Source organism: Pseudophryne corroboree, chromosome 1, assembly GCF_028390025.1.
Source record: "Pseudophryne corroboree isolate aPseCor3 chromosome 1, aPseCor3.hap2, whole genome shotgun sequence".
Lineage (NCBI taxonomy): Eukaryota > Metazoa > Chordata > Amphibia > Anura > Myobatrachidae > Pseudophryne > Pseudophryne corroboree.
Genome location: NC_086444.1, coordinates 233,581,035 through 233,606,039, shown reverse-complemented (window position 1 = coordinate 233,606,039; position 25,005 = coordinate 233,581,035). Strand labels below are relative to the sequence as shown.

Genomic DNA, 25,005 nt, shown 5'->3' with positions numbered 1-25,005 from the left:
CTCCGTCGGAGCACTCCGATCTTCGCACCACGCAACATATTTTCGCCAAATTCGGTGATAATGTTGCACGGTTACTTCCTTCCTTGCTTTAATCAAAGTAGGAATGACTTCTTCCGGCATGCCTTTTTCCTTTAGGATCCGGCGTTCAACCGCCATGCCGTCAAACGCAGCCGCGGTAAGTCTTGAAACAGACAGGGACCCTGCTGAAGCAAGTCCCTCCTTAGAGGTAGAGGCCACGGATCTTCCGTGATCATCTCTTGAAGTTCCGGGTACCAAGTCCTTCTTGGCCAATCCGGAACCACTAGTATCGTTCTTACGCCTCTTTGCCGTATAATTCTCAATCCTTTTGGTATGAGAGGCAGAGGAGGAAACACATACACCGACTGGTACACCCAAGGCGTTACCAGCGCGTCCACAGCTATTGCCTGCGGATCTCTTGACCTGGCGCAATACCTGTCCAGTTTTTTGTTGAGGCGAGACGCCATCATGTCCACCATTGGTCTTTCCCAACGGGTTACCAGCATGTGGAAGACTTCTGGATGAAGTCCCCACTCTCCCGGGTGAAGATCGTGTCTGCTGAGGAAGTCTGCTTCCCAGTTGTCCACTCCCGGGATGAACACTGCTGACAGTGCTATCACATGATTCTCTGCCCAGCGAAGAATCCTTGCAGCTTCTGCCATTGCACTCCTGCTTCTTGTGCCGCCCTGTCTGTTCACATGGGCGACTGCCGTGATGTTGTCCGACTGGATCAACACCGGTTTTCCCTGAAGCAGAGGTTCTGCCTGGCTTAGAGCATTGTATATTGCTCTTAGTTCCAGAATGTTTATGTGAAGAGACGTTTCCAGGCTCGTCCATACTCCCTGGAAGTTTCTTCCTTGTGTGACTGCTCCCCAGCCTCTCAGGCTGGCGTCCGTGGTCACCAGGATCCAATCCTGTATGCCGAATCTGCGGCCCTCCAATAGATGAGGACTCTGCAACCACCACAGAAGAGACACCCTTGTCCTTGGAGACAGGGTTATCCGTAGGTGCATCTGAAGATGCGACCCTGACCATTTGTCCAACAGATCCCTTTGGAAAATTCTTGCGTGGAATCTGCCGAATGGAATTGCTTCGTAAGAAGCCACCATTTTTCCCAGGACTCTTGTGCATTGATGTACAGACACCTTTCCTGGTTTTAGGAGGTTCCTGACAAGGTCGGATAACTCCTTGGCTTTTTCCTCCGGGAGAAAAACCTTTTTCTGAACCGTGTCCAGAATCATCCCTAGGAACAGCAGACGAGTTGTCGGCATTAACTGGGATTTTGGAATATTCAGAATCCACCCGTGCTGTTTTAGCACTTCTTGAGACAGTGCTAATCCCATCTCTAGCTGTTCTCTGGACCTCGCCCTTATTAGGAGATCGTCCAAGTATGGGATAATTAATATGCCTTTTCTTCGAAGAAGAATCATCATCTCGGCCATTACCTTTGTAAAGATCCGAGGTGCCGTGGACAATCCGAACGGCAGCGTCTGAAACTGATAGTGACAGTTTTGTACAACGAACCTGAGGTACCCCTGGTGTGAGGGGTAAATTGGAACGTGGAGATACGCATCCTTGATGTCCAAGGATACCATAAAGTCCCCCTCTTCCAGGTTCGCTATCACTGCTCTGAGTGACTCCATCTTGAACTTCTTTATGTACAGGTTCAAGGACTTCAGATTTAGAATAGGCCTTACCGAGCCATCCGGCTTCGGTACCACAAAAAGAGTGGAATAATACCCCTTCCCTTGTTGTAGAAGAGGTACCTTGACTATCACCTGCTGAGAGTACAGCTTGTGAATGGCTTCCAAAACCGTCTCCCTTTCGGAGGGGGACGTTGGTAAAGCAGACTTCAGGAAACGGCGAGGTGGATCTGTCTCTAATTCCAACCTGTACCCTTGAGATATTATCTGCAGGATCCAGGGATCTACCTGCGAGTGAGCCCACTGCGCGCTGTAATTTTTGAGACGACCGCCCACCGTCCCCGAGTCCGCTTGAGAAGCCCCAGCGTCATGCTGAGGCTTTTGTAGAAGCCGGGGAGGGCTTCTGTTCCTGGGAAGGAGCTGCGTGTTGCTGTCTCTTCCCTCGACCTCTGCCTCGTGGCAGATATGAATAGCCCTTTGCTCTCTTATTTTTAAAGGAACGAAAGGGCTGCGGTTGAAAAGTCGGTGCCTTTTTCTGTTGGGGAGTGACTTGAGGTAGAAAGGTGGATTTCCCGGCTGTAGCCGTGGCCACCAAATCTGATAGACCGACTCCAAATAACTCCTCCCCTTTATACGGCAAAACTTCCATATGCCGTTTTGAATCCGCATCGCCTGTCCACTGTCGCGTCCATAAAGCTCTTCTGGCCGAAATGGACATAGCACTTACCCGTGATGCCAGTGTGCAGATATCCCTCTGTGCATCACGCATATAAAGAAATGCATCCTTTATTTGTTCTAACGACAGTAAAATATTGTCCCTGTCCAGGGTATCAATATTTTCAATCAGGGACTCTGACCAAACTACCCCAGCACTGCCCATCCAGGCAGTCGCTACAGCTGGTCGTAGTATAACACCTGCATGTGTGTATATACTTTTTTGGATATTTTCCATCCGCCTATCTGATGGATCTTTAAGTGCGGCCGTCTCAGGAGAGGGTAACGCCACTTGTTTAGATAAGCGTGTTAGCGCCTTGTCCACCCTAGGAGGTGTTTCCCAGCGCTCCCTAACCTCTGGCGGGAAAGGGTATAATGCCAATAATTTCTTTGAAATTATCAGCTTTTTATCAGGGGCAACCCACGCTTCATTACACACGTCATTTAATTCTTCTGATTCAGGAAAAACTATAGGTAGTTTTTTCATACCCCACATAATACCCTGTTTAGTGGTACCTGTAGTATCAGCTAAATGTAACGCCTCCTTCATTGCCAAAATCATATAACGTGTGGCCCTACTGGAAAATACGGTTGAATCGTCACCGTCACCACTGGAGTCAGTGCCTGCGTCTGGGTCTGTGTCGACCGACTGAGGCAAAGGGCGTTTCACAGCCCCTGACGGTGTTTGAGTCGCCTGGACAGGCACTAATTGATTGTCCGGCCGCCTCATGTCGTCAAACGACTGCTTTAGCGTGTTGACACTATCCCGTAGTTCCATAAATAAAGGCATCCATTCTGGTGTCGACTCCCTAGGGGGTGACATCCTCATATTTGGCAATTGCTCCGCCTCCACACCAATATCGTCCTCATACATGTCGACACACACGTACCGACACACAGCAGACACACAGGGAATGCTCCTAACGAAGACAGGACCCACTAGCCCTTTGGGGAGACAGAGGGAGAGTTTGCCAGCACACACCAAAAGCGCTATATATATATATCAGGGATAGCCTTATAATAAGTGCTCCCTTATAGCTGCTTTGTTATATCAAAATATCGCCATAAATTTGCCCCCCCCTCTCTGTTTTACCCTGTTTCTGTAGTGCAGTGCAGGGGAGAGACTTGGGAGCCGTCCTGACCAGCGGAGCTGTGAGAGGAAATGGCGCCGTGTGCTGAGGAGATAGGCCCCGCCCCTTTTCTGGCGGGCTCGTCTCCCGCTATTTAGAAAAATCAGGCAGGGGTTAAATATCTCCATATAGCCTCTAGGGGCTATATGTGAGGTATTTTTAGCCTTTATAGGTATTCATTTGCCTCCCAGGGCGCCCCCCTCCCAGCGCCCTGCACCCTCAGTAACTGCCGTGTGAAGTGTGCTGAGAGGAAAATGGCGCACAGCTGCAGTGCTGTGCGCTACCTTTAGAAGACTGCAGGAGTCTTCAGCCGCCGATTCTGGACCTCTTCTGACTTCAGCATCTGCAAGGGGGCCGGCGGCGCGGCTCCGGTGACCATCCAGGCTGTACCTGTGATCGTCCCTCTGGAGCTTGATGTCCAGTAGCCAAGAAGCCAATCCATCCTGCACGCAGGTGAGTTGACTCCTTCTCCCCTCAGTCCCTCGCTGCAGTGATCCTGTTGCCAGCAGGAATCACTGTAAAATAAAAAACCTAGCTAAACTTTGTCTAAGCAGCTCTTTAGGAGAGCCACCTAGATTGCACCCTTCTCGGCCGGGCACAAAAATCTAACTGGAGTCTGGAGGAGGGTCATAGGGGGAGGAGCCAGTGCACACCACCTGATCTGAAAAAGCTTTACTTTTTGTGCCCTGTCTCCTGCGGAGCCGCTATTCCCCATGGTCCTTTCAGGAACCCCAGCATCCACTAGGACGATAGAGAAATAGGATTTTAATTACCTACCGGTAAATCCTTTTCTCGTAGTCCGCAGAGGATACTGGGGTCCATTTAGTACCATGTGTATAGACGTCTCCACTAGGAGCCAGGGCACTTTAAGAATATGATAGTGTGGGCGGGCTCCTCTCTCTATACCACTCCTACCAGACTCAGTCTAGAAAACTGTGCCCGAGGATACTTTGAGAGAAGGATAGATAAGGATAGTGGTGAGATTCCGAACCAGCACACACAACAAGAGAAAAGCCAAGCTAATCAAACTTGAAACAAGAACAGCAATGGCTGAACCAACATTACTTAACCAAGTAACAGTGCAGGAAAAACGAAGCACTGGGCAGGCGCCCAGTATCCTCTACGGCAGAGGTTCTCAAACTCGGTCCTCGGGGGCCCACACAGTGCATGTTTTGCAGGTCTCCTCACAGAATCGCAAGTGAAATAATTAGCTCCACCTGTGGACCTTTTAAAATGTGTCAGTGAGTAATTAATACACCTGTGCACCTGCTGGGTTACCTGCAAAACATGCACTGTGTGGGCTCCCGAGGACCGAGTTTGAGAACCTCTGCTCTACGGACTACGAGAAAAGAATTTACCGGTAGGTAATTAAAATCCTATTTTCTCTTACGTCCCAGAGGATACTGGGGTCCACATTAGTACCATGGGGATGTACCAAAGCTCCCAAACTGGGTGGGAGAGTGCGGAGGTTCCTGCAGAACTGATTGGCCTCCGAGGACCTTCAGTTTGGTCAAAGTATCGAACTTGTAGAACTTAGCAAACGTGTTCGAACCTGACCAAGTAGCTGCTTGGCAGAGCTGTAAAGCCAAGATACCCCGGGCAGCCGCCCAGGAAGAACCCACCGACCTAGTCGAGTGGCCTGTACAGATTTTGGACATGGCAGGGTGCAGCATACCTTGTTTTGGGCACTGCACTGAGACTCAGACTGCAGGACATGAACTGCCCATCTCTGATTAGCAGAAGCAGCCAGCTGGATCTCCAACAAACAGCATAAGACATCTGCAGGACAGCCCTGTCACAATCACACGGGCCGCCTTTTTAAAGCTGAGCTGAGTGTGACTGCACCTAGCATGGTGGTAAAGGAAGTGGAGGAGGAAGCACTGGCATTATTGTGCGGTGCAGTGAGGGCTAATGAAGCCTTCTGCGCTGTCATAAGTAACAGTCTTACTCTATGCTGGCATTTGAAACCCGCGCCTGGGCTGGACTCTGGCTGGCTGGCAGTGGTGGAGGTAGCTTGCGGTGTGAGCAGGGGGAGGCTGGAGCTGCAACTCCAGCATACCCATTGGTTACCACACGGACTTGCTGTTAGAGCAAGGCGGGTCCTAGTACCTGCCAGCTCTTTTATCAAATCTGACTGACGGAAATAGCAGTAGTGCTGCTGCTGTTCTCCTTTTGAAAAAAATAGGATTTTGATACTTACCGATAAATCCTTTTCTCCTAGTCCGTACAGGATGCTGGGGACTCCAAAAGGACCATGGGGTATAGACGGGATCCGCAGGAGCTTGGGCACACTGAAAAGACTTAAACTGGGTGTGAACTGGCTCCTCCCTCTATGCCCCTCCTCCAGACCTCAGTTATAGGAACTGTGCCCAGGAAAGACGGACATTTCGAGGAAAGGATTTTTGTGTAAACTAAGGGCTACAAAACATACCAGCCCACACCACAAACCTACCGTATCACCGGAGTAATAGTAAACCAGATAACCGTATGAAATAACAACAGCAACAAGCTGAAAACCAGAAATACACTACCCGTGTACAAACCAAGTTAACCAACACGAAAACATTGCCAGTAACAGTCCGCACTGGGATGGGCGCCCAGCATCCTCTACGGACTAGGAGAAAAGGATTTATCGGTAAGTACCAAAATCCTATTTTCTCTTACGTCCTAGAGGATGCTGGGGACTCCAAAAGGACCATGGGGTCTATACCAAAGCTCCAGACCGGGTGGGAGAGTGCGGACGACTCTGCAGCACCGACTGAGCAAACGTAAGGTCCTCATCAGCCAGGGTATCAAACTTATAGAACTTGGCAAAAGTGTTTGCCCCTGACCAGGTGGCTGCACGGCAAAGCTGTAAAGCCGATACGCCTCGGGCAGCCGCCCAAGACGAGCCCACCTTTCTGGTAGAATGAGCTTTTACTGACTTCGGCACGGGTAGCCCAGCCGAAGAATGAGCCTGCTGGATCGTACTACAAATCCAGCGTGCAATAGTCTGTTTTGAAGCAGGATGACCAATCTTGTTAGAAGCATACAGGACAAACAGCGCCTCAGTTTTCCTGGCAACAGCTGTTCTGGCGACGTAGATCCTCAAAGCTCTCACGACATCCAGAGACTTTGGAACCGCCCCAGCCTCCGTAGCCACCGGCACCACAATAGGTTGGTTAATGTGAAACGAAGACTCCACCTTCGGCAAAAATTGTTGACGAGTCCGCAATTCTGCCCTATCAGAATGAAAAATCAAATACGGGCTCTTATGAGATAAAGCCACCAATTCTGACACCCTCCTGGCAGACGCCAGAGCCAACAGCATGACTACCTTCCAAGTGAGAAACTTCAACTCAACCTTACGCAAAGGCTAAACCAGGAAGACATGAGAAACTGTAAGACCACGTCAAGATCCCATGGAGCCACAAACGGAGGATTGATATGCATTACTCCTTTCACAAAAGTCTGAACCTATGGGAGGACAGCTAATTCCTTTTGAAAGAAAATAGACAAAGCCGAGATCTGTACCTTGATGGAGCCTAATTTTAGGCCCGCATCTACACCTGCCTGCAAAAAATGGAGAAAGCGACCCAAGTGAAACTCTTCCGCAGGAGCCATTTTGGTCTCACACCAGGAAACATACTTTCTCCAAATACGGTGATGTTTCGCCGTAACCTCCTTCCTAGCCTTAATGAGAGTGGGAATGACTTCCCCAGGAATACCCTTACGAGCTAAGACCTGGCACTCAACTTCCATGCCGTCAAACGCAGCCGCGGTAAGTCTGGAAACACGCATGGACCCTGCAACAACAGGTCCTCTCTTAGAGGAAGTGGCCAAGGATCTTCCTCCAGTAACTCCTGAAGATCCGGGTACCAGGCCCTTCTTGGCCAATCTGGAACGACGAGAATCGCCTGAACCCTTGCTCGTCGAATGATCCCCAGTACCATTGGAATGAGAGGAAGCGGAGGGAACACATACATCGACCTGAACACCCACACCAGGGAGTCCACTGCACTTGCCTGGGGGTCTCTGGACATGGAACAATACCTCGGAAGCTTCTTGTTGAGACGAGACGCCATCATGTCGATTAACGGAATTCCCCAACGCTTTGTCACCTCTGCAAATACCTCTTGGTGAAGAGCCCACTCTCCCGGATGGATATCGTGTCTGCTGAGGAAATCTGCTTCCCAGTTGTCCACTCCCGGTAGGAAGACTGCTGACAGAGCACTCACGTGTTGTTCTGCCCAGCGAAGGATTCTTGTGGCCTCCGCCATTGCCGCTCTGCTCCTTGTTCCGACTTGACGGTTTATATGTGCTACCGCTGTGATGTTGTCTGACTGTACCAGGACAGGTCGACCCTGAAGAAGGCTTCTTGCTTGTTGCAGGCCGTTGTAAATGGCCCTTAACTCGAGAACATTGATCTGAAGACAAGCTTCCTGGAGCGACCATTTCCCCTGGAAGTTCCTTCCTTGGGTGACTGCGCCCCAGCCCCGGAGACTTGCATCTGTTGTCAGAAGCACCCAGTCCAGGATACCGAACTGGCGACCTTCCAGGAGGTGAGAACTTTGCATCCACCACAGGAGAGAAATTCTGGCTCTGGGAGATAGACTTATCTTTCGGTGCATGTGCAGGTGAGACCCGGACCATTTGCTCAGCAAATCCCACTGAAACACCCGGGCATGAAACCTGCCAAACGGAATGGCTTTGTACGCCGCAACCATTTTCCCCAGAACCCGAGTACATTGATGGATGGACACAGACTTCGGCCGCAGAAGTTCCCTGACCATTGACTGCAGTTTTAGAGCTTTTTCTTCTGGAAGAAATACTCTTCGTAACTCCGTGTCCAGAATCATGCCCAGAAACGACAGCCGAGTGGCCGGAATCAACTGAGATTTCGGCAAATTCAGCACCCAACCGTGCTGCCGGAGCACCAACAGTACCAAACTCACACTCCTCAGCAAACGTTCCTTGGACCTCGCTTTTATCAGGAGATCGTCCAAGTACGGGATAATTGTAACCCCTTGCCTGCGAAGGAGAAGCATAATTTCCGCCATGACCTTGGTGAAAATCCTCGGGGGCCGTGGAAAGCCCAAACGGCAACGTCTGAAATTGGTAATGAGAATCCTGTATCGCAAACCTTAGGAAAGCTTGATGTGGAGGATAAATTGGGACATGTAAGTAGGCATCCTTTATGTCCACTGACGCCATAAAATCCCCCCCTTCTAGGCTGGCAATCACCGCTTGAAGAGATTCCATCTTGAACTTGAAAACTTTCAAGTATGGATTGAGGGATTTTAGGTTCAGAATCGGTCTGATCGAACCGTCCGGTTTCGGCACCACAAAGAGGCTCGAGTAGAACCCCTCCCCCCGTTGAGACGGGGGAACAGGAACAATGACCCTCTGAAGACACAACTTTTGTATTGCTGCCAGCACGACCTCCCTGTCGGGAAGAGACACTGGCAGGGTCGACATGAAAAACCGGTGAGGGGGAGTCTCCTGAAAATCCAGCCTGTAGCCCTGAGATACAATCTCTAGAACCCACGGATCCAAGTCCGATTGGACCCAGACCCGACTGAAGAACTGCAGACGGACCCCCACCGGGACGGACTCCCCCAGGGAAGCCCCAGCGTCATGCGGTGGACTTGGTAGCGGCAGGGGAGGACTTCTGGTCCTGGGCGCCTGACACCGCAGGCGACTTCTTTCCCCTTCCTCTACCTTTTGAAGCGAGAAAGGACGAACCCTTTCCTCGCCTGTATTTATTTGGACGAAAGGACTGCATCTGCTGATGTTGTGGCTTTTTGTGTTGTGTGGGAACATAGGGAAGAAACGAGGACTTACCCGCCGTCGCGGTAGACACCAGGTCCGCCAAGCCTTCCCCAAACAGGACATTACCTTTGAAGGGTAATGCTTCCATAGCTCTCTTGGAATCCGCATCAGGATTCCATTGATGTATCCACAGCGCCCTTCTGGCCGAAATCGACATGGCATTGGCTCTTGATCCCAAGAGACCAACATCCCTCGCCGCATCCTTCAGGTAATCTGCAGCGTCCTTGATATAACCAAGACTTAAAAGAACAGTATCTTTATCAAGGGTATCGATATCAGCAGCTAAATTCTCAGCCCATTTAGCAATAGCACTACTCACCCATACCGACGCCACAGCAGCTCTGAGCAATGCACCCGTATTAGCGAAAATGGACTTTAGAGACGTCTCCAGCTTGCGATCCACCGGATCCTTGAGAGCTGCCGTGTCAGGAGACGGAAGCGCCACCTTTTTAGACAAACGAGATAAAGCTTTATCAACATTAGGAGAAGCCTCCTATTTTCCCCTATCAACTGATGGAAAAGGATACGCCATGTAAATCCTCTTGGGAATCTGCCACCTCTTGTCTGGCGACTCCCAAGCCTTTTCACAAAGAGCATTCATCTCATGAGAGGGGGAAAACTGTACCTCAGGTTTTTTCTCCTTAAACAAGCAAATCCTTGTTTCCTGTACTGCAGGTTCCTCAGAAATGCGTAACACATCTTTTATAGCCACAATCATGTACTGAATACTCTTAACTAATCTAGGGTGTAAAGGAGCCTCAGTGAAGTCGACATCGGATTCAGAATCCGTGTCGGTATCCGTATCTACCACTTGAGTGAACGGCCTCTTTATCGACCCCGACGGGGTCTGTACCTGTGATAAAGCATCCTCCATGGATTTTTTCCACACCTGTGTCTGTGATTCAGATTTATCTAATCTCTTCGATAAAGAAGTGACATTAGAATTAATTGTATTCAACAGTGCAAGTAAGTCAGGTGTCGGCTGCGTCGACAGAGCCAACTCCATACCTGCATCTGCCTCCCCCAAAACCTCCTCCGGTGAATAACATTCAGCCTCAGACATGTCGACACCTAGTATCAACCCACCGACACATACAATGCCTCAGTAGGGGACAGGTCCACAAGGAAACCCGGACAGAGAAACACAGAGGGAGTATGCCAGCTCACACCCCAGAACCCATATATCCCACCAAGGAAAAATTTATGTACCAGCGCTGCCCAATTAACCAAATATGCACCAGCTACTGTGTCCCCCCCCCTCCCGATAAGCTCCCCGTTACTCTGATGGAGCTCGTGGAGGTCCCGGACCAGCGTCTCCTGCCTGCGCACGCGGAGAAAATGGCGCCTGTGAGCCGCGTGGCTAAGCTCCGCCCCCTCCCGGCGCGCTTCAGCCCGCCAAATTCAAACTTGCGAAAATGCCGGCGGGGGTCCCGAAAACGGTGCCAAGGCACCGAACAAACATCTGCCGGCCCCAGAAGACCCAGTAACATGCTGCCCTGTGAGTGCTGGAGGAAATGTGTGTGGGAGCATGGAGCGCAGCGTTGCCACTGCGCTGTACCTTTACTGAAGTCTTCTGCCGTCCTGAAGTCTTCTCATACTCACCCGACTTCTGGCTTCTGTGAGGGGGGGTGACGGCGTGGCTCCGGGAACGAGCAGCTAGGCGCACCAAGTGATCGAACCCTCTGGAGCTAATGGTGTCCAGTAGCCAAGAAGCAGGGCCTTTAAACTAAGAAGAAGTAGGTCCTGCTTCTCTCCCCTCAGTCCCACGATGCAGGGAGCCTGTAGCCAGCAGGTCTCCCTGAAAATAAAAAACCTAACAGTCTTTTCCAAAGAAACTCAGGAGAGCTCCCCTGTGAGTGTCCAGTCAGTCCTGGGCACAAAGTCTAACTGAGGTCTGGAGGAGGGGCATAGAGGGAGGAGCCAGTTCACACCCAGTTTAAGTCTTTTCAGTGTGCCCAAGCTCCTGCGGATCCCGTCTATACCCCATGGTCCTTTTGGAGTCCCCAGCATCCTCTAGGACGTAAGAGAAATGACAGGGAGGGCACAGGCCCGAGTGCCCCCCCCCTGGATCCGCCTATGCCCTCTGGTACCGCTGAGGTAATTTGACAGGGAGCTTCGCGTCCCTGTCAGTCAGCGTCTGTGTCCACTGCAGAGGGAAAATGGCGCTGGTGAGCTGCTGGATCTGCTCATAGTGAAGCCCCGCCCCTTCAATGGCGCACGGTCTTCTCGCTTTTTTTATACTGGCTGAGGTAAGAACCGTTTTAAGGCTGTGTTTGCCTGTTTGGGTACGGTGTACAGTGTACTGAGACACAGTTGTGTACTGTGGCTGGAGACGCATTCCGCCCCGTTTCGAAGCCATGCGTCTCCGTAACCGGCAGGCCGGCTCAGTACCCACCACTCTTCATTCTTCTGGTTCTGTTAGGGGTGGTGTCGTGCTGTGGTGTTGTACGCTTGCCAATAGTTCCCACAGGAGCTCAGCGTCCTGTCAGCGGGGAACAGGACCATTAATCCTTCAAGAGGTTGGGTTGTTCCCCTGGGTTGTTTCCTCCCCCCCCCCCCAAGTCCCACGAAGCAGGCAGGCTGGTGCCAACCAGCACTGCCGGAAAATAACAAACATAGAAAATAGATGCAGAAAACTCTTCAGGAGCTTCCTTCAGCGTAACCAGCTCCTCCGGGCACATTTTCTAAACCGAGTCTGACAGGAGGGGCATAGAGGGAGGAGCCAGCCCACACTATCAAATGCTTAAAGTGCTCATGGCTCCTAGTGGACCAGTCTATACCCCATGGTACTAAATGGACCCCAGTATCCTCTAGGACGTAAGAGAAATTAATAAGAATGTTTTTCAAAGTGATCATCAATTGAAGAATAACATAAAAAACACTAGTGGGCATCTAGGTTAACTAAAGCTGCAGTAATAAGAACATTATTACATTATTTTTAAATAGAACACACTGCGAAAGGTTACCTGTGCGTTACCTGAAAGATGTTGTTTTTCATCCCTTTACTTACAGTATATTCTTCAAACAGTTATTTACAATTCAAGAAAGGTCATGTGGTTACCATATCAACCACAGTCACATGATGTGATGAGATGCTTTAAATGTCCCTATTTACAGCACACTCATTTTACAATATAGAACAAATCCTTACCCTCTCTCTCTTAACCCCACTCTAAAGCTGGGGGCTTGTGACTGACTGCATATGACTCAGATCAGGTTACACTATCTAGGGTCCCTGCTAGGCTTCTTTTGTAGGGCACTGCCCCCTACCTTAATTCACAGTGCCTCGCTGAACTCTCCAGCTTCCTCTCCGACCTCTGGGTGAACCCTCTCTGATCTTTTGCCGCACTGACCTCCGGACAAGGTGGCCTCCGGAGACAGCTGCAATTGAATACAACAATTTTGGTGCCATCTCCTCTAGCATCTGGTGAGAGATAGAAGGGCTGGGTGTGCCTCTTTTCTTCGGGGAAAACTGAGCCCCCAGATAGCAGAGGAAATGCCAATGAGGCATGGACATTTTAGGTTTGCGGCCATTAACAGACCACGTGCAGTACTGGCAGCCGAGTAAGAACATCTTCCTGGGGCAGACTGATTGTAATCATTCCTCCTGGTGGTACCTAACTCACTGAAGGGGCATGTCTGAGGGGTATTGATGGGGAAATGGACTTGAGAGCTGATAGGCTGTAACTTTCCGCAAAATTATTCATCACAGAGCAATACACCCGGTAAACGGACTAAGCAGTAACATTCTTTATGTAAGCAGAGGCCATGACATAATAGATGTGCTAAACAGTTCATCCCCTGGACACAGAATAAAAACAATGACACAATATAGACCAGTGTTTTTCAAATCTATTCCTCGGGACACACTAACAGTACATGTTTTCCAGGACTCCTCATAGAATCACAACTTGTGGATCTTTTGAGATGTGTCAGTCAGTAATGAACACACCTGTGCTCTAGCAAGGAGATACAGAAAATATGTACTGTTAGTGCGTCCCAATGGTTGGATTTGAGAAGCACTGACATAATGCCTGATTCAGAGCTGCATGCAAACCTCATGATTTGCATATAACTCTGATGGTGGGTAGACTGCACATGTGCAGTACAACTCCTGCATCATTGTATGTAGAGCAGTCTAAGACGCATCCTAATTGACAGGCTGTGGTGGTGAGGGGGTGGCGCCAAACAGCTTTCCCGAAAATAGAAGCGTGTTGTCCCACTATTCTGTGAGCGCCAAGGCAGGGTCAGCATATTCGGACACAGATTCCGGCCAAGCAGAGTGAAACCACCGGCCTACCTGCATAACCTGTGGGTCACTCAAATGGCCGATATTAATCGCAGATGCACCAATGTTGTGTTCTTGGACACAGCATCGGATCACAGAAGCCGGCAGTAGGCGTCCATTTACATGCACTTGGTGCTTAATAGTTCACCTCTCTTGCAGCACAATCATATGGAGCTTCCTCTTTATTCACTTTTCCTTTTGGAAATCCCCAGCCAGACTTTGCTAAATAGCCTTGGACAAGCAGCACCTGCAAAACAATGACACAAAATGGTCAATTTTGTAGATAAAACAATTTAAAAAATTTAAGAAACTTCTATTATCACAAAATTAGGATTTTGTGTCTAAAGGGCCCCATACACTAGGGAGATGTATCTCAGCAATGACTTCCATGCAATTTTCCTGCAATCTGGCTGGGAGCTTCCCAGGGAGGGCCTGCAACTGCGATTTCGTACTTGAGTGTCTTTTTACATGTGATTTATCTCAGGCAATCTAATGTTATTAAACCTATTTCCTTGCAATTGAGATAAATCTCACGTGCAGCACGTGTGATCTGCGATTGCGATGGGTGACACACGGGAGCGCGCAATCGCAAGAAAAGTACATGCAATTTGACATTTTTCATGCTTTCCATCTCAGGAACTCATCACAATTGCACGAAAACGTGCAATATCGCACTAGTGTATGGGGCCCTAAACAGTGGTTGCCAAACTAAGGAGGGTATTCAATTAAGTGCAGTTTTATTCGACTGGTTGAAAAGCTGGCACTAATTTGACACAGGGTATTCAATCGCAGGCGTTTTCGCCCATTTTTTTTATCCATTTTCGCCCATGCCATTTCACTTTTTTATGCTGAATCAGCATGGGCGAAAATTGCACCAAAAACAGGAGAATTCAACAAAGCACGTGTATCAGCGGCTATACACGTGGTTTTAAACCAGTCACAAAACTGGCACGGGCATTGAATAGGTCAAATTTAAATTTGACCTAAATACCATGCAAAATTCTCAAGGCACTTTAACTACTCAACTGATTAATACTTTTTCCCAAAAAAATGCTCAGAAATTGTCAGGTGTTTTTTAAAAAAATCTATTTAAAACATATCCAACACAATTTATTTTTCTTAAATTACAGGGAAGGTAATGGCAGCCTTACTTTCCCTGTATGGGCAGCTTCTATTACATTTCCGATTTGCAGTAATCGGTTGCACAGCAGGCACTAGGGCAGGGAAACTGGACGGAGAAGGACTGGTAGACACCTCTGAGATTGCTGATGCCGCCCAGTGAGCGTTTTTGATATGTTGCATTAGATAGAAGCATCAAAGGTTTAGCGTCTGCACTGGATAGAATTGTTGTGGACAAAATAAAAAAACAGAATAACGAATAAATAGTATTAAAATAGTATTAAACTACTGACTTTGCCTCAAGGGTTTTGGGCAGTAGTATCTGGTTGGTGGTGCTCCCAGAAATTGGCTCAGAACAAACTATTTTGTGGGGTTTTGCAGAGACGCAAAAAGACTATTTAGTCTCTCTGGGGAACACTTTTTACATAATAATAAGGTAAGTATATAGGTTTGGTTATGTGGTAAGTGTCATCATGGTAGGTAAGTGAAAATATATTAGTTAAAACAACTTATTAAGGGTATACAGACAAAAGTTTAAACAGTTACAAAAAATAATAGATTAAAAAACGTATGAAATGGGTTGCTCACCTATATTCAATCTAATTATCCAGTGTCCTAATGGGCACCATCTATATCGAGTGTGAGTAACAATAATGGGAAGACGTTTATCACAGCGAAAATTTCTATTTTTCTGTTCTCTTATCTCAAGTAATAAAAGATGTTATGTGCGTATTAGAGAAGAACAAAAAAAAAAAAAAAATCAGGCTTTATGACTCCAAATACATTAATATTTTTTACTTTTTTCTATGGGGTAACCAACTGAGTGACCATTCAATGGTACCGCACCCGTATTCCAAAGAATAATGATAGGAACCAGTCACTTCTGCTTTTGCCCATCTGTTACCATCGAATGGGCAATGAGAGAGTATATGCGCCAAAATAATCTGGTTGTGAAGAAAGTACAGTACACTTCTGCTTCCTGGGTACGTATATAGGTTGCTCATCCCCAGAACTACAGTACCAGGTATTCCCAGAGGGTCTCCCTTTCTGGTACTGACCTGGCCCAACACTGCTTGGCATCCAAGATCAGATGAAATTGGGCATTTCCAGTGTGGTATGACTAGAACTTTTTGGGGAAAGTTGTAATGCGTGCGCAGCATTACCCAAATTGGATGAGAGAGTGTGTTTGGAATAAAAGAAAATGACTAAGAGGTAAGAGAGGTACTGTATAAAGACAATAGTGCAAGTGAATAAGGAAGATAAGTATTGCACTTCTGCTGTCCAAGGGGGTAATTCTGAGTTGATTGCAGCAGCAAGTTTGTTAGCAATTTTTTTAGCAGTTGTGCAAAACCATGTGTACTGCAGGGGGGGCAGATATAGCATGTGCAGAGAGCGTTAGATTTGGGTGGGTTATTTTGTTTCTGTGCAGGGTAAATACTGGCTGCTTTATTTTTACTGCAATTTAGATTTCAGTCTGAATACACCACACCCAAATCTAACTCTCTCTGCACATGTTATATCTGTCCCCCGTGCAGTGCACATGGTTTTGCCCAACTGCTAACACATTTGTTGCTGCGATCAACTCAGAATTAGGCCCCAAGTGGGAGCCTCTGTTACTAATGAGCATTGCAGAGGGCAACCTTCATTTCGGATGAGAGAGTGCACGAAAAGAGAGAGAGAGAGGGGTAGAAAAAAAAAGATTCTTATTGGTCAAAGAATAGGGCTGTTATATTGCCATGTGTCACTCAAAACAGAGAAAATCAAGGATATCATTCAGGTTGTCAGCCTGGATAAAGCTTCACTGACAGAGTATTGTATCCAAAAAGGTTACTGTATAATGTATCAATTTATGTAGTTACATTTGTAACAACCCAGTGTTTTAATGTGGCACAGTGCTTTGCACAGCTTGAAACACCAAAATTTATCAGGAAATTACATAAGGCCAACACTGTCAAAATACATAGAGTGTCAGCTACTACGCAAATTATCCAACTAAATACAGAGCTGTGATGTGCAAAACACAGAATTCAGTAGTATATAGAATTCTGAAACAGAGGTCAGTTACTCAATTTGAACCCACATCCAGGATATACCAGCTCAAGGTGATGTCAAAATATCAATTATTAAATTATTGTTACTCACACTCGATATAGACGGTGCCCATTAGGACACTGGATAATTAGATTGAATAGAGGTGAGCAACCCATTTAATACGTTTTCAATCTATTATTTTTGTAACTGTTTAAACTTTTGTCTGTATACCCTTAATAAAAGTTACGTTTTAACGAATATATTTTCACTTACCTACCATGATGACACTTACCACATAACCAAACTCAGATAAAAGCATGTCAGGGAAAGCCCAAGCCTGATGTGGTCACATCACCAGGTTAGTTGCTATTGGTTACAGAACAGTGCCATGTTATTAAATAAGTTTAAAATATCACACGGTTTCAGCAGCATGGAAGGATAGCCCTAATAACACTGAATAAAACACCCATCTAATCATAAACAAAAGTGTTAATGTTAAATACAAAACATACATACCCTCCAACATGACCCATTCCATTAGGTACAAAATGCTCTGTTCCTGGACTTCCTTTCCAGTGGCGACTCCAAAGGTGGGGCTGCAGTATAGTCCAAAATTCAGATAGGGGAGCCACTCCAACTGCCACCACAACCACTGCCTGCCAGGATTTATTGGTAGTTGGTGTGGCTCCCCTATTTGAATTTTGGACTGTGCTGCAGCCCCACCTCTGCAACTGCCACTAGCAAGGAAATTCAGGAACAGAACATTTTGTACCTAATGGAATGGGTCATGTTGGATGATATGAACATATGTTCTTCAAGCCATGATAAACATGCTTTGACACAGATAGCCAACAAATATATACAGGGTAATTCAGAGTTGATCACAGCCACAAATTTGTTAGCAGTTGGACAAAACCATGTGTACTGCAGGGGGGGCAGATATAACATTTGCAGAGAGTTAGATTTGGGTGGGTTATACTGTTTCTGTGCAGGGTAAATACTGGCTGCTTTATTTTTACACTGCAATTTCGATTTCAGTTTGAACACACCCCACCCAAATGTAACTCTCTCTGCACATGTTATATCTGCCCCCCCTGCAGTGCACATGGGGGGTAATTCCAAGTTGATCGCAGCAGGAATTTTTTTTGCAGTTGTGCAAAACCATGTGCACTGCAGGGGAGGCAGATATAACATTTGCAGAGAGAGTTAGATTTGGGTGGGTTATTTTATTTCTGTGCAGGGTAAATACTGGCTGCTTTATTTTTACACTGAAAATTAGATTGCAGATTGAACACACCACACCCAAATCTAACTCTCTCTACACATGTTATATCTGCCTCCCCTGCAGTGCACATGGTTTTGCCCAATTGCTAACAGAATTCCTGCTGCGATCAACTTGGAATTACCCCCATGGTTTTGCCCAACTGCTAACAAATTTGTTGCTGCGATCAACTGTGAATTAGGCCCATAGTAAGATAGGAACTTGTTCACGCAGAGACACTTTCTTACACATGTGCAATTTACATCACTTTTGATGTTGCTTGTAGGGTTTACAGGTATTAATGCTTGGTGCAGCATAATGTATTCCATGTGAGCAGTGCCGGCACTACCCGCACAGCAAGGTCTGCAATGCAGGGAGGCGCTGTGCAGGATAGGCGCTCTCCATGCATTACAGACCTTGCTGATGTGCGATATTGCTGCCCTTTGCTGCTGCGCGTTGTCACTCTGTGTGACAGGCAGCGGCGCAGTCAGTGGCGGAACTTCACTGGGGCCCACTGACAGTACGTTGTTGCCTGCTGCTGCCAAAGGAGGTGGTCCGGCCTCAGGAGAGGCATGGTCCTTTGCTCTCTGCCTCCCTTCCCTCTCCTCCTGGCTCCTCTCCTCCACACTGCTGTTGCCGGAACCGTTGTCACCATCTAGCTCCGGCGCAAAACCTAACAGCCTGGCCATCTCTTCCCTTCCGGTGCGGCTTGCTGCTGGTCCGGAGCATCAGCGCCCAGGCTCTCCTGAGGTCAGCATGGAGTACCAGGCAGCTGGAGTAGGTAAAAGGGAGGCCTGACACGTTGTGCAGCCGCTGGCAGCAGTGCCCAAACACCCCCATCCCCGTAGCTGCAGGAGGGATGCACCAAGTACCCAGCCACGTGTAGTTCCACCCTGGCAGTCCCCATGGGGTTTTGAGAACTACAGTAGCTGGCCGGCCCGGTGATATGGTGTTTCCTCCTGACGCCTGTAAATGAGCGTGGGGGAGGAGAGGGCAGCACGCAGGGAGTGGTGGGCATTATGTGTGTAAGTGGTGCTATTACTGTGGTGGGCATTCTGTGTAAGCGGCGCTACTACTGCGGTGGGCATTATGTGTGTTAGGGGCACTTTCTGTGGAATAAGGGGTACTATTGTGTGGTGTAATGTGAATGACGGACACTATTGTGCGTTGTAATGTGAATTGGTACTATTCTGTGGGCATGCCCCTTCCCTATGAAGCCACACCCCTATATTATTGCTGCGCGCCTCCGGCACGCATCTGTCCCTTTGAGCACTATGTGGGGGAGGGCGCAAATTCATTGTTTGCAGGAGGGCGCCGAACACCCTAGCACCGGCCCTGCATGCGAGTACTTATTGAAGTATGTAACACACTATGGGGTCGATTCTATTCGGCAACTAACGAATAGCGCCGGGAATTAGCTCCCGACGCTATTCAATTCAGCAACTAGTTACGTCGGCGATGGCCCGTTCTCGCCGACAAAACAGGTTGAATTGTCGGGAGAACGGGCATTCTCCGACTTAACTCCCCGGCGCGAGGCTGATTCCCGACAGAATCAGCCTCGCGCCGGCCGCGAGGCAGCACTTTTGTCGGGTTTCTCTTCTCATCCCCCGGGGATGAGAGAAGAATTCCCGACAATTGCAGGTAATTAGTTGCTGAATTGAATAGCGTCGGGAGCTAATTCCCGGCGCTATTCGTTAGTTGCCGAATAGAATCGACCCCTATGTGACAAGAAAGATGTGTAACCTGCTTCTATCACTCTATTAAAGAGGTGACAACATACATAGTTTGTCTACTCATATCTAACACTGATTTTCAATTCAGCTGCAAATTGGTCAATCAACAGCAGCCATTTGGCCAGGATGTAAAGCAAAAAAGTCACTTGACCAAGTAGGGACCTCTGAACCAGCAACTGACCACTTGACCAGCACTACATACTTTCTACTATTTTCTTGCCAATAAGGGATCACCTGCTATGACTGGTTGGAACTTAATGCTGATTGGCTGTTGGGGAATCGTTAGGACTGCAATTCAATAAGTCATAGTATTGGCTGCTTCCTGGACCTGCGGTAATACCATTGCGCAACCATGGAATTCTGTCAGCAGCGGCGGCCAATGCTATCATTGTGCCTGTACTCCAGAACATCTAGGTATTTTATTCAAAATAATCATGTAAAAAGGCTTTTATTTACTGTAGTTACTAAACAGCAGATTAGCACAATATCACTCTGAACAAATGGTTGTGTCGTTTAAGAAATCCATTACACAAAAATCCCCACAAACAATTCATATCAACTGCCATTATTATAACATAGTAAAAATGACTTACATTTTCAAGTGTCTCATCGAGAATAATGGCACCATAGGTGGGTACTCCCATCTTGTATTCCTTCCATTCATCCAAAACCCTTTGTACATCTTCACCATTGGGAAGTAAAAATGGGCAATGCTGAAAAAGTGCAACTACTGTAAAGGAGAATTATAGCAGATATACTCAAAAGTTCACAGGAGATTTCCTGTTTTAGATCGCAGATAAGCAACCTGTGGGTTACAATGGCCACTAAGGGGGAGATTTATCATGGCTTGGCAAGAGAGAGTACCAACCAAGCATGTTTGGGGACCAAAAAGGTCTCAGAGTATTGAAGCAGTCTGCCCCAGCACTGATGTCAAATTGCATTGTAAAATGGCAGGGTACCTGGCACAACCAAAGCAACCTAAAGAGAAAATAAGTTTGCAATATATGATAAGGCACCAAAACAAGTGCATGAATGAACACCAGGCAGGACTATGTACAAGGCTGGTGCCAGGGTGATTTATAGAAGTTAAGCTTATAAATAATGTGCAGGTATCCTGGTTACTTTTTGGTGTACTGGTTCTGTCCTGCAAGATGCATTTAGCATCCTAGCAGTCGGGATGCCAATGGTCATGTGACCGACGTCGGAATCCCGACAACACTTGGGAGTCCCGGCCTTGGAACACAGTCCGCTGACATACCAAAAGGTAATTATCGGGGTCACTGTTAGGGTCGGGCCCGAGGGTGAGATAGGCACTATGTAGCCACAGCCGCCACCCCGAGTCTTAGCCCTAGTCGCGTCCCCAGGTGGGTTAGGGTTAGAGTAAGGGAAGGGGTAAAATAATTACCCTGTTTACAGTCTCAATGTCGGGATGCCGGTGTTAGTCATGTGACTGCCGGAATCCCATACTGAATCCCTGTCCTGCACCTCATCCCATAAATAGAATTATGGAAAGAAAAGGTCTCAATGAAAAGAATTCCTAATGCCTACATTTTAGATATAATTGTTTTCTACGATGCTACTAAACTAGCAATAGTCCCACCATCCTGCAATGTGGAATGCACTTAAGGTACTATTTTACCAACAAAATAAACATTTTATTTAGCTCAGGAGAGTCAAAAATCTAAACTATAATTCAGAATAAACATTTGGGATGAAATAGGTACCACATAGGCTCAAAGTTCAAAGCCACTGAGGTGAAACCAGTGCAAACCCAGTCAGACGGCAATCTAAGATTCCCAATATACATGGACATAAAAGGATATCTGCTTTAGCGAAGTCTCTTATCCCACACTGAGGCAGGCCTGGAAAGTTCTGCATACAGAAGTCCAAGTAAAACCAATGGGCCAGTTCAATCTGAAAGCAAACTCTGATTGCATTGTCTCTTTCCTCACTGGGAATGTGTAAGATAAATCGGCTGTGAAAAGAAACACGTTATCAGCATGGAATAAACAGTTTGATTTAAAGAACATAGGGGCAGATGTATTAACCTGGAGAAGGCATTAGGAAGTGATAAACCAGTGATATGTGCAAGGTGATAAAGGCAGCAGCCATTCAGATCCTAACTGTTAATTTACATATTGGAGCTGATTGGCTGGTACCTTTATCACCTTGCACATATCACTGGTTTATCACTTCCTTATGCCTTCACCAGGTTAATACATCTGCCCCATAATAACAAATACAAATCCTATCTGAGAAATATCTGCTAAGTGTTGCATGGAAACAATTGCTTGCAATATCTTTATAGAGGAATATAATTGCTTTCCTATAACAGGCAATACATCTGCAGGAAAAAAAAAACATGCACATTAATCAATACTTTTATTAATAGTTGACACGAAAGTATCATGTATGTATTTTAATGTCCTTTTCATATTTTTGTAGAGGTCCACAACAGCTTTACGGCTGTCAATCGGTGGTGCTGTGGTACGGAGATTCAAGTGGCATTAAAGGTGTCCATCTGTGTTGCTATATACAGTAGATGTGACTGCACCTAGCGAAGGGAATCCCACCAAAGTAGTGTTGGTAATAGAAGCTAGTTAATAAAACCTCTCTGAAGTTTTGGACACTAGACAGAACCCGGGAGCATCCAGGTCCACTACAACGTGGATGCAGCTGCATGGCCATCACTAGAGATCATTGACGTTTTGGGCAAATATGATCTTCCTACTTACTGAGAGCAGGGCACACCTGACACGTATCTAGTGTGCCCGAGGCCTAAAAATGATGTGCCTTTCATTCTTCATCATTTGCAGTATATTTATAACAAAGCCATGCATCTTCACTGCCAGGAATAAAGAGGTCCATGAGGAACACATGGGAGCAGAGTGGACAATAAATACACATATGATGCCTGTATGAATGATACATAATCCCTGGACAGGTATATGCTAATTCTGGTAGCCCACTGCAATGAAAGTTCTATTTTATGTGACCATGTATGTAAAAGTGGGCCAGTAATTACTGAAAGCATAGTAAGTTTCACACACTTTACACCGTTTCCTCTGTCTGTCTCCATAATAAAACTAATATTGTATGCTGGCTATCAGGGAAGCGCTTATATATGCCGAGTCTCATAAAATAGGTGGGGGATTTGGGACCTGAAAGCAGATGATCTTTCCATATTGTTTCTGGAGCCAAACCTAGGGATCCTCCTGTTTTGTGCAGTGTATCCATTTCCTTTGCAGATTTCAAGTGAAGGAAATGTATTCATATAAATCCCATATCCTCCTTAACTAAAACTACCACATATTAGACACAGCTTTTAGCTGAACATTTCCCAGCGGTCACTGAGCAGATAGGCACTTCTGCTGGGACAGAGTATAACACTGTCTGATGCGTATATTAGTAATCAGCAAAATGTATAAATGTGCAAAATGAATGTCAGAGAGATCAATGACCTTTCTTATAACTCACTCAACTATCCATACACACATATACCACTGCTGGCAATTCCATGCATACAGAGCCATACTACACACAGTCACTTGTCACCACCTCATGGGACATAAGCGGTAAATGAGATTTTGTAATAATGTAGCTGGTGCTTTATTCATTTACATATAAAGCCCCCCGCAGCCCAGATGAGTGACACCCACTGCTGTTATTATGCTACATAAATGTGACAGGTTACTTATCTGAGGACGAGTGGCAGCCCATTGTGTGACACTCACATAACACTGCACAGCCACTAACAGATAGGAATCATTAAGCCCCTGGCTCCTCAGCTGTAGAACTACAAGTGCCAGCAGTTTGCCTGGGTATGCTGAGACTAGCAGTTCCACTGGGCAGGGCTAGTCGCGGAGAGGTAGCTTATAAAAGTGCATCGATGGATAATGTACTGAATGACCACCTGCACAGGTCGTCCAACACCCCATCGGGAACCTCCACTCGCTTATTTTCCATGTTGGACACAGGAACATCCCGGAGACAGCGAAACCCAGGAGCCTGCGAGCAGCAGCGGGAGACCGGGATAGGAGAAGCCGGAGGAGGAAGCGAAACAACAACAATAACATCAGCCGCGTAGCGTCACCTCCGCCGCCAGCCAGCCAGCCAACCAGCGCGGCTATGCACCAATCAGCTCTGCCAGCGCCTCCGGGCAACAGCGCTGTCCACCAATCCGCTCTGGAGAGAGGGACTCGCACATCGACGCGGCAGTGTCGCTCTAACCAATCGAAGCCCAGCATTCAGGAAATCCCGTGGCTGCCCTTGGCAACAAGTCGCAAGATGATTGGAGAGGCCGCGCAGGGAGGTGTGGCGTGCAGTAACTGCGCGCCTGACTGGGCGGGTGGAGAATAGGATGGACATCGAAAGCAAACCATCATATGATGGCATCAGGTTGGTTCTATATCGGAGGGGCTGAAGGGACCTTGTGACGTATTGAGGGGAGGAGCTACGTCACCAGGGGGAGGAGCTACGGGCGAACAGGGTACCCGAAAAGTACCCTCGCGGGCTCGCTTCGCTCGCCACGCTTCGGGCACGGTGGCTCGCTCCGCTCCGCTTCGCTCACCACCTAATTACTAAAGGTAATAGTTGGTGGCGTGGATAGTAGAGGAACTATCCCGCTGGCCTAGCTCCTCCCCCTTGCGTCGTAACTCCTCCCCCTTACGGAAAAGGTCCCTTAGCCCACTTGATTCTAGCATCTACCGATGGCATCATGGCAATGCTTCCGCCATTGAAACTTTCGATGCGATGGTTATAACCATCGCATCCATCGCATCAAAAGTATTCAATGGTGAAAACTATGTATATGACTAGTGCATGCGCAAAAGCCTGCATTTCCGTTTGCAAGGTGGAAATTGGGATCGGGGGCAGGGCCAGACTCTGAGCAACATATTACTTTATCATTGGACATTGTGTGTATACATATATAATGCTTTGCTGTCTCACATGAGACCAATTCCGATGATTATGGTGTGGAGTTTGTATGTTCTTTCCATTTTTTTTGTGTGTTTTCTCTTGGTTCTTCCCACAGTCCAAAACATACACAAGCAAGGACTTAGTCCATAGCCCTCCTAAATGCTGCCCCCCTAATCAGTGGTGGTGTATAGCTGGGGTGATATAAAGATCAGTGAGGTCACTCTGTCTCCTCCTCTGAATCCTCCTCAGCTCCGTGTGTCTGTGGCTTCTGCTGCTGCTGCAGGGTGATGTCTGTGCTCTGATTGGCTCTCTGAGTCAGTGAGAGCCAATCAGAGCT

General features: G+C 47.4%; 1 protein-coding gene and 1 pseudogene across 2 annotated transcripts in view; both read right to left on the bottom strand.

The window, feature by feature from the left end:
- DCP2 (decapping mRNA 2) overlaps positions 1 to 24,103 on the bottom strand; it is an 89,641-nt gene extending 65,538 nt beyond the window's left edge. The window contains exons 1-4 of one of the 2 annotated variants that reach the window (XM_063964135.1): positions 23,662 to 24,103; positions 21,572 to 21,723; positions 20,342 to 20,469; positions 13,753 to 13,851 (exon numbers count right to left, since the gene is read on the bottom strand). In XM_063964135.1, the coding sequence (XP_063820205.1) occupies positions 13,753 to 13,851; positions 20,342 to 20,469; positions 21,572 to 21,723; positions 23,662 to 23,714 (432 nt within the window). In that variant the 5' untranslated portion in view covers positions 23,715 to 24,103. The remainder of the gene's footprint in view (positions 1 to 13,752; positions 13,852 to 20,341; positions 20,470 to 21,571; positions 21,724 to 23,661) is intronic. The other variant, XM_063964136.1, reaches the window with a different exon arrangement.
- Positions 15,733 to 15,851, bottom strand: LOC134934535 (5S ribosomal RNA; annotated as a pseudogene).
- Positions 24,104 to 25,005: the final 902 nt, after the last annotated feature.